The sequence below is a fragment of the Platichthys flesus genome, chromosome 6 (genome assembly GCF_949316205.1).
Source record: "Platichthys flesus chromosome 6, fPlaFle2.1, whole genome shotgun sequence".
Classification (NCBI taxonomy): Eukaryota; Metazoa; Chordata; class Actinopteri; order Pleuronectiformes; family Pleuronectidae; genus Platichthys; species Platichthys flesus.
The window spans coordinates 25455133-25467927 of NC_084950.1; the positions used below are offsets into that span (position 1 = coordinate 25455133).

Genomic DNA, 12795 nt, shown 5'->3' on the forward strand with positions numbered 1-12795 from the left:
CACCTCTTCAGTCATTTGTCTATGAGTTAGATTTATGTTTTCCATCCTGGGATATTTACAGTGCTGAAACTAAGGAAAGCTTTACACAATACTTCCAAATTCCAAACCTAATAACTTTGTAACTCTTTGTATGATTTACTCTTCACTTGAATGATAAATACATCAGCACTAGACCTTCAAGCCATCTTCACTACCACATTTCCTTCAATGTCAGGCTGCCTGCACACACGCTCTGTAGTGTGTTTATTATATATATATATATATATATTACTACATGTGTTTTTTGCACAAAAGTGTGAAAGAGAGGAAATCCTACTAAATAAAAATATATTTGTCCCATTTTTAGTCCATTTAAGGCAATTCCTTTTTACATATTATTAAAAAAAATATATATTTCATGCGAGACATGTTGATTTGTGTTTTAGGAATTTGGTTTTTACCCCCAGGTAGCTCACAGTTTCCATTAATTTACACAGGATATAAAATACAATTATCACATCATTGAAACATGCCTGTGTTCATTTTTCCATAGCAACATTATTGTTGTAATGTAATGGTAATATAACGTTGACAAACATTAACGCCACATCCACTGTGATTTATTACACAACTCGAGCAAGTCTCCTGAGGCTGATGATTCATTTTCAAACACATTGAACTGAATTGAAACTCATACTTGTCTACTAAAACTAATAAAACCGTACATTATCCACTCCAAACTGTTCAGGTGACGTATACAGAAGTCTAGAGAACACATGAAGCTGAAACTTGCAAAGACACTGTTAAAGTCCTTTAATGCATTTGAAGACATCACATGGAGCAATGTGGATACAAAACCTCTCTCTGCCAGACTCCATTTGACAACGTTAGCTGACTTGAGGTCAGGCTGGCAGCGCAGTCTGAGCTGAGAGGGACATTCTTCATCTTATCTAAATGTGTGGCGCAGCACTAATTTCACCAGGCAACGCATTTTGGTTACATATAATTTACCCATAATACAAAAGTAAACAACTTTAATGATGGCTGGTGGATGACGTTGATGTTTAACAATATCATTTCAGAAGCAATAGTCGTAGAAGAGGAGTCGGAGTCTGGTAGATCTGAACCTTGTGACACGATGTGTTTTAATGTCACCTATCTGATCATGTTTTATATGCAACAACAATCTGGATTTTCCAGTTGTACGTTGTACAGCTGTATAATGACAGTCTGATGACAGACACCCCCACTCACTCGCTGTCCCCCGCGGGGCTTGACGAATCAGTCTCCGCCTGAGGGAGGACCGTCCTCTTGGGTTTCACAACAGCCTCCAAGTGGGAAAGACCACCACATCTCTGGCATACGCCACTCACCGAGACACAAATCCCCATCAGCTCGAGTACAGTCATAACACACCCTCCAGACATGTGTAAGTGAAAGATAGAAGAAAAATAAACACAGAGACAAGCTGGAGAGATATGCATTTCCTGCCAGGGAGCCACTCCGCAGATCAGACTATTTGTTTTGACATTAATTAAGTTATCATTTCTAGGCAGCCGACCAGCGAGGAACCTCTGAGCCTGAGGTTCACCACCTCCGGTGGGGCAGTGTTTGTGAACGGACGCCTTAATTCAAATACACAGAAAAGGTCGTTATAATCAACGGTTGAAAATAAAGAAAACAGTCTTCTAATTCCAACACCAATGTTTGTGTTTGGCTCATAAAGGCAGCAATTTCATGGCCGCTGTTGGTAAGCAGGAGCTAAATATATCAACAGAATGGAGAAATTGCACAGATTTCTGGCCTTTATCAAAGTTTGCTCTTAAGGGAGAGGAGAAGGAGAAAAGGCACAACTCTTCCCATGGTTTCAAACTATATTTACCGTCGAGAGAGAATATCAGTGCAGAGACGGGAGTTCAACAGGAATCCACAGGTACTTTACGTCCTGGTTTTTATTTCCTGCCATCATTTGCATATGGAGCGTGTCATTCGTTGAAGGTTTGTGACTTTGCTCCATTCAGGTCCTGATACTTGAGCAGAATCACCGTAAGAAAAGGGCCTGAGGATATTTGGGCTGTTCTGGCTCATATTGGTCTTAATTAATTTCCAGGAGAGGGAGCCCATGTTTTCAGCTGAGTTTAAAAGGAACAGCTGCAGAGGGGATTCAGCATAGGTGATAAAATAACATTATACATCAAACTAAGGAAATTTGTCTTCATGGAAGGAAGAAATAACCATTTAACGCTCCTGATAAAGCCCTAACAAAGATTTATTTAATAACTTAAGACATAAAATTTGTATCAAAGGCAGCGTTGCTGTATGGGAGTTATAGTTCTATCTACTTTAAATGGTGCTGTGTCAGGGCAGGAACAAGAAGAGATGTCGTCGTCGCCGTGGAGTTGCTGTTCTACTTGTACACTCTGTCCCTTTTCTTCCCTCCTCCCCAGCCACCACTCAGCTGCACCGGATTGTCTCGAAAGGAGATGCGTTCCTTTCTTGATGGAGAAGACTGGACGCGCTGTGGAGATGGAACCTTTTTTCCTATAGACACAAATATCGAAGTGGGACACATCAGCATTTCACATGTGCAATTAGCAGTGTGAAATCAATCCATCAGACTTCAAATAGAAATCCATGATATTCTTTAGTTGAAAGCACTGCTTTTGCCTCCTAGCACTGCACTTTAAATATTTAATAATAAATAATAATAAATATTTAATTGAATAAAATAAAATAGGTTTCTATGGTAACTTCTGTTTGTCAGAATTGTAGTGTATCATTTTTGTACTGTACACCTGAGGATTTCATCCTAGAACCAACTCACAAGGAGGAGGGAATAGAATTCAAGAAATTCTTACTTTCTACTGGGAAACTATAAATCCGCTTCAAGTCTAAAATTCCAAGAACAGAATGATAAAAGGCGCTGTCGATACTACATACATACAAGGAAGTTTGGTAAAATCTAAAAGTTAAAAACAAACAGCCTCAATGAAATTTCTATGAAATGACTTTTCATTCCGTCATATGATTACTTTAATACAGAAACGTCTTCCTTCAGGACACAACTGTAGTTAGTGTTAGTAGATAAAGTGTGTGCCTGTGGTCTCTGGCTCAGCGGACAGTAAAGACTTAAGCAAGAGCAGATAGGTTTTGTGTTTGTGTGCGCCGGCTCCCCGGGGCACTGGTGCGATGTATCACAGCCCCTTCCATTTCACCTGGGGATCAGCACAAAGCTTTTCAAACACACAGAACAAAGGCGGTGCTTCTACCGGGCATGATGCATTCCACGTGTAGAGCCCAGGCCCGCAGTCTCCACGGCCAAACCACACAGGGAGCCAAACAGTGGGGAGGGCTCTGGGGGCGGCGGGGGGCCCGGGACGCTTCGCAGGTACTGACCCAGCTCTAAATATCTGCACAGCTGGCACACTGTATAGAATATCCCTCCAGTCATGAGTCAAACCTAATCACTGCTCTCTCGTTTTTTTGATTTTACTCACGTACCATGGTGTGACGGTGTGCTTTTCCTCTCTCGTAGTTTGCGTAATATAGTTCCAAGATAGCCCACCACAATCCTCTGTGTTTATTTTCAGAAATTTCACTCCAGCTGTGGAGGCTGAATTTAGTTTATTAAAGACTTTTGTCCAATTATCTGTTCTAAATCAGAAACAGAACCCCAAACCCCTGATGCATGTGTTGCTAATTTTCCTGCAGCCATGTTATTAAACGTACAGAGATAAAGAAATGGCCACACGTTTTTATCAACCGCTGTGACCAAACAAATTGTTTTTCGATCATTTTTCATTTTTCATTTTTCTCCTTAGGGCCAGGGTTGATGTTCTGTTTTAATGTTGTTTTTATCTTTAATGTTTTTATCTTTTATCCTGTACTTTTGTATTGTAAGGTGACCTTGGGTGACATGAAAGGCGCCTCCAAATAAAATGTATTATTATTATTATTATTATTAACATTGAGCGTTGCACACAATCGAAGGAGCAGATATGCAGCTTAAGTGGTTTCCTCTGCACACATAATGAAAATATTTTGTGAGCCTGGAAACGCATTTTATGGCACCGCCTCAGCAAGTGGTGAGTATCGCATTGCAACAGGAGTACTTATGAAGTCTTTACTGCAATGGCAAATTAAGTGAACCCTCCAACTTTAAACCTGCACTTTGATGTGCGTGTCCCTTCCCAGGCAAAGAATAGACTTCCTTTATGATAAATACTCTTTCACTGTCTCATACAGGCTGAGTACAAAACGATTCCACACTCCTGTTTTCCTGATTTAACCCAATTTAATTAAATTAGGTTCCTGGTAGTTGAACTGGAGCACTAGATAGACCATTAGATGTCTTTTCCATGTTTATGAAATATCTAATTGGGTTTTTGAAAAATGGTCCGGCCTTACACATACATTCATATTTCAATTTTCCCTATGCAATTGGTGTTTTTATGGGAGCAGACAAAGCAGCTTTCTCTCTCCAGCGCTGAGCTCCTGAGGAGAACAACAGTCTGTCTGCGTAGCACGCCGACGCTCGCTCAAGCTTCCACCTCGTGGATATCATTTTGGAAATTATCACCGGAATCCAATTTGGCTTCGTTAACGGGGACAGGGCTCCCCCTTCACTCGGATTCCTTGGCTTGTTTAATGTGATCATCTGCTGTCAGCTCGTCAGTAGCATCTTTATCACTCAAACTCCTGAGCACTGCTTCTCCTGACAGAAGGGCCAGTCATTCTTCACTGAAAGGACCTATTTTTTTTTTCTTCCTGCTCGTTTCCTGTCAGAAGAGAAATTCACGGCCCTCTGTCCCCGGCCCGACCTTGTTGCACCCCACGCCCTCCTCCCTCCCGTTACACAGCAGCCGACCAGTGGACTCAGTCTAGGCTGAATAAGCAGCCGTCTTTATCCCTGGCTATGAGCACTCAGGTCTGTGTGACCTGAGACCTGCCTGTGCGAGTGTGCAAACACTGAAACATCTGTACACACGTGTACTAAATGTAAATGTTCTGCATACGCACATGTATGCTTCTCCTATGTTGTTGAAGTTTGAGCAAGAAAATGCTCAGAAAGTGTGACTTTGGTGCATCTACACCTCTTTATGTAGCAGTAACTAGAAAGTGTGCATTTGCTTTATCAACAACTGGGTGATGACATATACATATATATATAGACACATATTATATACACACAGTATAAAATATACTGATACATTTATAAATGTGTATGCACTAGGTACAGTCGTTTTCCTTTAGAGTTGGCTTAGAAAGAAATCATCTTTTATGTTACTCTTTGTAGTAAAAAAGAGTTCCATATTTGCTAGATACTATATATATTTATGTTATTTAAAGGGAATCAGGTCAGGCTTTATAGATTTTGCATATATATACATAAAACCTGACCTGAAGCCCTTTAAATAAGATAAAATGTCTCTATTATCCTTTCTATTTGTACAGTAAGTGACAGACGTGATTGACTATGAAGGCATGATTGTCCTGACTTTCAGAACATTCTAGGAAAAAACATGTGTTCTTTGGATTCTGTTCAATGTTTGGTGTAAAATTGCCAGTAACACATTGATCTCTGGTAGAAAATGGCTGTGAAATTTACAAGACTTACTTGCATGACCCAAAGAGTTGCTGCAATGATTATTTCTCTCTTTGCAGGGTTGGGCAAGTAAACTGCTGCTGGCCCACAATCCACTGCCGTGATGTAGACGTTCAGCGCGTCCTGGGTCAGCCTGCGCACACAACACGCAGAGACACAGAAACACACACACGCACACATTAAAGAGGCCCAAAATGACACGTCTCACGCAAGCAGTCCAGTATTTTGAAAAACATTCAACAGGCAGCGGCTCTGCAGTTTGAACATATCTAAGAAACAGGAGGAAGGGGGCGGCTCCTCGAGCCAGTGATCATAACTCAAAGTGCTGTATAGCGGCACAGGGGGACCTGCGGTTTCTGACTTCAAAGGCCTTACGAGCATCAGTATCGTTCTCTGGTTCAGACAAACTGCTCCACAGTGACACTAGGATTTCTGCGAGTGAAATAAAGAAATTGCAGCCAGTTGATCCAATTGAAAGTGTCACCGTGGAGCTAAACCTTCGACTCACTCGCTCCCCCCCCCACCATTTCCTCCTTTAAATCGAAGCTGATGAGACAGGCTCCAGGGGAGGGGACCTACAACGCGTGTGATGACTGCGACTGGCAAAAGTAAATACTGCATACCTTCACATGCATTGCCCCCCCCCACACACAGAAATTATTCAAATAACGATTCAAAGCACAGGGGTAAACGGGGGGGGGGGGGGTCTGTACTCACCACCAGCTGCACTCTCCCTCCACTCAGAACGATTGAGCTGATCTCTGGTAGGAAATGTTCACTGAGAATAAGGCACAAAATGTGTTCAGGGCTATTAGTCCTCTGTGAATTTAAAAATAAGTCGCCCATTTTAAAGTCTAAGCATCAAAATATCATACAACTAGAGTGGAATTCAGTAGACTCTTCCAAGGCCCGCAAATGAAGACACATTTGAATTCACTAGATCCAGATTTTAATTTGGATCTGCACCAAATTACACTCACTCATGAATATCCCTAAACTATGCCAGATTTTTTTCATCAAGAGGAAATCATAATGTTGTGAGAGAAAAAAGTAAATGTAACATCCTTGGCAGAAGTTAAGAAACAGTGAATTAATGAATGATTATGTTAATATTTTGAGTATTTTAGAGCAATGGGCAGCACATGCCTCAATGCTCAGGGCCTCACAGACAGAAAGTTATTATGATGCAATACACAGTGATAATACTCAAGTGTCATTATCTATTTGAATATTTCAGTTATTTGCCCCTGGACATTTAAAGAAAAAAAAAAATCTGTACAACACAGATGTGATTTTACTAAAAGGCAATTTATTGCTTAATGAATTGAGACAAATTAGATAAATCTTATCATTTTTAAATGAAACCAACCAAGCTCTTAAAAAGACCTCACTTGGATGTTATACCTTCACTGTGAAGACACATGTAAGTTTAATGTTTAACTTTGTTTCGTTTTCTGGTAGCCAATCACGGCCCAATATTAAATGTATACAAGTGTGATGAATGTGTGTCAAGATCTGCACTTTAAATTAAGTAAGAAGTATCATGTGTTGATCATGTGAGTAGTGATACTAAAAAATGAACACTATGCATTGTCATGACTTCTGGAATATTAAGTGAGGGACACTTTTTTTTTCGTTTTTAAAACGGTATCTGAACTTTATTGTGGAGGAATCCAATCATCTTTGTAGTTTAACCGTGATGCAGCTCATTAAAAGATCAATTACAGAAATAAAAAGCTAACTACCGCCACTGTTATCAAGCCATGTAAATGTTTTGGGTTTGAGATATCTCACATCTTTGAGATTTCTTGTTAGATTATACTGGATAATCTACTGACCTTGCTCAAAATTACAGACATATCAGAACTTGGTCAGATTAAGCCAAAGCTACGTGCATGGCTCGATCTAAAAGAAGAAAACGAAATTTGGTCAAGTTACCTTTTAAAGAAATGTATGTAGTTCACATGCCCCCTCACTTTATGACAGACATTGAGCAGCTCACCTCTCTGAGTCCCTGTCAGACTGGGTGTGCAGCCACTGCTGAGCTCGTTCCTGCTTCACTTGCTCCATCACCTCCGCCTGCTGAAGCTCCAGCTTTGCTCTGCACTCTGCACTCGACAGAAAACATCAAATAAATTTCACAGGCAATTTTCTTCCCCCTCCAAAGTTTTTTGTGTCAGTTAAGTAACATTCTTGTTGACAATTGGGGCAAAGAATGAACATGTTGCTTAATCTGTAAAAACAGGGTGAAGGTGGCACCTTTCTAAATGACAGGGAGCGTAATCAATACCGCAGCAGTGAAGGACATGTGTTAACAGATGTTCACCGAAGTACGAGCTCAGCAAATAAACAGCTCGTGGGCCAGATCTTCAGTAACACTTGACATGTTTCACTGTAATTACAGCCGGTCAGAGCTCCCAGTCCTGGCAGACAACAGTAGTCAAACCTCCCAGTATGTTTTGGGGTAATGTGGTGTACTTGTTCGGAGGACTGTATAATACTGGATCATTTAAAGTTGCTGAGAGATGAAATGAGTTGTGCATCAATATTTGTTGGGTCTTGTGGTTCTGTGTAAAAATGGAGCCCAAGCAACAACCCAACAGTTGGTTAAAGACCGAAATCAGACAGGCATCTAGCTGATTGACGAGTTATGCCGGAATCCCATAATAAGGTCATATTTCAAAGTAAACATTTATGTTGCTGAGACAGTAATGCTGCTGTAGTTGGTGTACACTGATAATGACTTTTGACAGCCCAATGCTGGAACTAATGATGCATTTACTTAAGCCACTGACTTGCTTCTGCTGATCTGTAAAAAAGAAGGGGAGAGCTATACAGTTTTCATGGGTTAATTGAGAAGCGCCACTAAAAACGTCAAGTGATAGATGCGTCCCCCTCGGGGCAGCAAAGGCCAGGAAATGGGTACTTGCACTTCCTAAAGCAGATAATAAACAGAGAGACAAGGGATAGATGATTCAGAAGAAAACACAATAAACCCACAGAAGAATTTAGTTTTTAAATAAAAACTTATGCTGTATATCTAAATTTGCTATAAAGGCTGACAATGGTTTAAAATCCCTGCATGTATCACACAATTACACTGTGTGTATTTGTATACAAAATGCAAGCTTTTTTTTTAAAGTTTGCATTTAAGTTGCAATCCACTGGCATAGAGACTCTCTTCTTGTTTCCCCTCTGAACTCCCTAAGGAAAAAAACCTCCTGACCCCCTCCAACCTCCTGAATCCCCCTCTCGCTCTCCTCCAGGACATCAGAAGGGGGCCTGTAGGAGTCACGCCTGTTAGGAGGGGCTCTTAAGCACATTAAGCGATCTCATCTCCACTGAGGTGGGGAGAACTCTGACTTAATATAAGAGAGTTGGAGAGGAGGATGGTGGAGGCTTTGGCCCCCAGCCAACCAGAGGTGATACACAGAGCTGGGACTTTGGAGCCTCCTCCCCTCCAACGCCACTGCAGAAACCAACAACACAGAGTCGGACCAGTGATCTCTATTAACAAATTAAATGGTGGCCTGAATGAGCTGATGACTTTGTGTTGTATAGAGCGAGCATCCAGAGAAGTTTGAATCCTCAGTTACAAATGCAGATCAATTAGTTACTCCTCACAGTCTGTTTAACTGCAGACAACCTAAGCCTGCTCTGTTTTGATTGGTTTAAGTAGAATCTTGTTTATAGAGATTATGCTAAAACAATAAGTTAACAGTCATTAGGTTGTAAAAAAGATTATCTAAACCACTTAATTTGTATGTAAATCGGAATAATATAAAAAAAAACAATTTAACACAACCACACATAATCTCTCTTCTCTAGAAAGCAGTCATAGTTGTGCAAACAAAAGTGACTGATGTTGTTGTGTGAACCTTGAGATAACACTTTCTGGGCTGCCGACTGTCTGACGCACCCATACCTGGCTGTAGAGAGGTCAGATTTTCTGTCCTGAAATCCTCATCATTCGCTGTTAGATGACTATTACATCAAGACTACTATAAACGGATTTACAAACAGCCAGATAACAAACAGATACTTTTATTTGTTGAATAAAGAAACGTTTACCATTAATTAAATTTTTCTTCCAAAAAGGCTAAGCTTCTAATTTGTTAAAGCTACTAAAGCACTAGGTTGTTTACCAATTATTTCATCAACTATGTGAGAACCTTTCAAATATATTGGTGAAAAAAACTGTTCACATGGTGTTAATTGTTAAAACTGACAAAATCCACCCTTTTTCTAATAAAGACTTACTTGTACCCATCCTGCTCTAGATACTGTGAAACTTTAGATTTACTAAGAAAAACAATCCATGTCTCAGCCCCTTACATTCTTTGCTTTTGGTTTGAAAGCCATTTTGATGGAAAACATGGCACAAAATCCTGTCTTCATGGACTTGCAAAGTGGAAGAAGAATCAGAGCGTGTCTGAAACTTGACTAACTCAGTGTTTTCAGTTGGACGTCTGTCTCTGTGAGTGACTCAGACTGCTGCACCTCAGCACAACATTGGCTCAGCGAGTTTCTTCTCGGAGTGTGCCAGTGCACCTCAAACATATACGATGAGAAGAGAGCTCCAGCCTGAGATAAAAGTAAGCCCGGAGATTACGGGGGTGAAATTGAACGCATATGAACGGTGGTAAATAGTCTGACACTAAGTTATTTTGGATGATGGATGATAAACAAGATGATTGTGTTTCAGTCGAGCTTTGTAGCGGAATTGAAGTGTGAAATCGAGTTAAGTGCTCGGGAGGTAGAGGTTCCAGGCTGAAATAAAAATATATACTCTTGTGTCCCCCTGACATGAGGACATCCGTCCTCTGAGCCTGATCTCAGTTTGGATGGAAGAGGAAGGTTGGAGCAGTGTGTTTGTGTGTGTGTGTGTTAGGTCTTGTTTCACTATATTTGTGGGGTCTACTTGTGGAGACTGAAAGCTTTGAGGCGACCCTATAAGTTTAAATGCTTCGCGAGGTAAGATATTGGTTTGAGGGTTAAAGTAAGGCCTTCAGTTAGGTTAGGTTAGGTAGGGAAGGATATGCATTACATCAATGACAGTTCCCAATTAATGTAGTAAGACAAGGATGTGTGTGTGTGTGTGTGTGTGTGTGTGTCGGGGGGGGGGGTAGAGTGGAAGGAGCTGGTAGAAAGTATGAGGAGAAACAAGGACGATTGCTTTAAATCCTACAACATCTTCAGGATCTGCACTACCCAGACACTTGACAATACAAATCATCTAGAAAAAGGGAAGTGCATTTCTCTTCTTTCTTTTTTTTGCCTTTAAAAGAAAATGTCTTGCGGCTCTGCTCCACTCTCTCCCTCTCTGTCTCTCTCTGGGTATGTAAGCCGATACCCATTTCAAGTGGGTTACTCATGTCCAGCACATCCACACAAAGAGCCCGGATAAAATAAACACGCCGCATCGGATATCTTGGAAAGAATCTGTCATGGGTTTGAGGCTAATCACCTCCAGAAGGGGCTTGAGTCAAAGCCTGAAATGTTAGCCCCTGTCGGGGAGCGCTGGCTGGGCCGGGCTGGGCTGGCTAGGCCCCGGGCACTGGGGATGGATCCGGAGGAGGGGTGCTTTCCACAGGTCAGGACCAGGGAAGCGAGAGGGGAGGCTGGCCTGGGCCCCTTTACATAGGACCACCGCACCGAGAGCCAGTTTCCGACACAACACCGGCGATGCCACTGTTGGCACCGCTTTTAGGATACTCTGTTAAAAAGGCAGCAAGAGTACTCTCCTCTAGAACCAAGCTAGTTGACGTTTTCAGCTTCAGATCAGAAAACCGGCTGAGCACAATGAGCATTGAGCTGAGAGAAGGGTAACGTATGGACCCCCGTTATTTTATCAGTTAATGAAGCTGCTTCGCTTCATTCCTTTAGAAGATCAGTCCTGTTTGATTAATTATCAAGGCAACAGTGGAGGGGAGAGATAAGGATACTGAAAAGAAACAGAACTGGGAATATTGTTGTAACTCAATAAGTGAATTGGATGGAGCCGATCCTTAACCGCCAGCTGGCTGAGAGCTTATCGATGGCTGTGTTGTGCTCCTTCATACATGATTCCAACGTCAGGAAACACCGTGTTGAAGAATTGGCATAATACACCTGCAGGTCAAAATAAACTCTTGATAACATAATTGTTCCACCATATTCAGCCTCAATTTATCTGCTGAACGATTCCAAATGGGAAAAAAAATTCACTGCAATCAACCAAATTATTGGTTTATGGTGTAACTTTAGACATGGACTGACATGTACTGAAAACAATAAAAAGTTATCAGTCTCTTTAAAACCAGGGAGCATTTGCTTGATCTTAAGGGCGGCTGTGGCTGAGGGGTAGAGTGGTCGTCCTCCAACCTGAAGGTCGGCGGTTTGATCCCCAGTCAGACCCATCTGCATGCCGCAGTGTCCTTGGGCAAGATGCTGAACCCCGAATGACCCCCCCATAGAACATCAAAGTGCTGCGAATAGATGCACTGTATGAATGTGTGTGTGAATGTTAAACTGTACTGTAAAGCGCTTTGAGTGGTCATCGAGACTAGAAAAGCTCTATATAAATACAAAACCATTTACCATTTAAGCTACACAGCGATGAAACAGCTGTGAGAGAAACAAGGGGACAACTTCGCATCTATTCCACAAACCAATGACCTAAGTGGACTGAAAATTATCCCAGAGTTGAAGGTACAATTTGTTCCATTTCTTTTTGAACTGTAAAATTAAATGAAATGACAAATAAACGTTCTCTATTTATCCAAAGCTAAGCAGGGAGTATTTCATGCTTATGGCAGCCTGGGACTTGGCCCAGTGAGAATCCAGTCACTTCACTGCCTGTTGGCAAATACTGTTGGTGAAGCGTCCCTCTGACTGCTGGAGGACCGCGAGCGTCATGCTCTCTGGACGTGAGGCCTTGATCCTGATGGAATAGTGTTGGGTGGGGTGCAGAGGAAAGATGGCGACAGGCCCTCCTGATAAAAAGCAACTTCCCCCGTCCCCCCTGCTGCATTGCCTAAAGCTCTCCCTCCCTTTTTAACTGACTGTGGATGTCACAACTCCAAAACGTCTCTGAACTTCAGGGCAGGACGGGATGCAACAGCAGAAAGAAAGAGAGAGACACGTTTCCATCAGTGCACTTCACATTACAGTCAACCTATAGACTTGTTTGAAGCGTCTTACTCCATAACAATAGGAAGAAAGTCCTCAGG

At 41.7% G+C, this 12795-nt stretch overlaps 1 protein-coding gene across 1 annotated transcript in view; it reads right to left on the minus strand.

Moving 5' to 3' along the window:
- Positions 1-777: 777 nt before the first annotated feature.
- lrriq1 (leucine-rich repeats and IQ motif containing 1) overlaps positions 778-12795 on the minus strand; it is a 36894-nt gene continuing 24876 nt past the window's right edge. The window contains exons 23-26 of the mRNA XM_062390168.1: positions 7587-7692; positions 6302-6362; positions 5597-5717; positions 778-2520 (exon numbers count right to left, since the gene is read on the minus strand). Of these exons, the coding sequence (XP_062246152.1) occupies positions 2387-2520; positions 5597-5717; positions 6302-6362; positions 7587-7692 (422 nt within the window). The 3' untranslated portion in view covers positions 778-2386. The remainder of the gene's footprint in view (positions 2521-5596; positions 5718-6301; positions 6363-7586; positions 7693-12795) is intronic.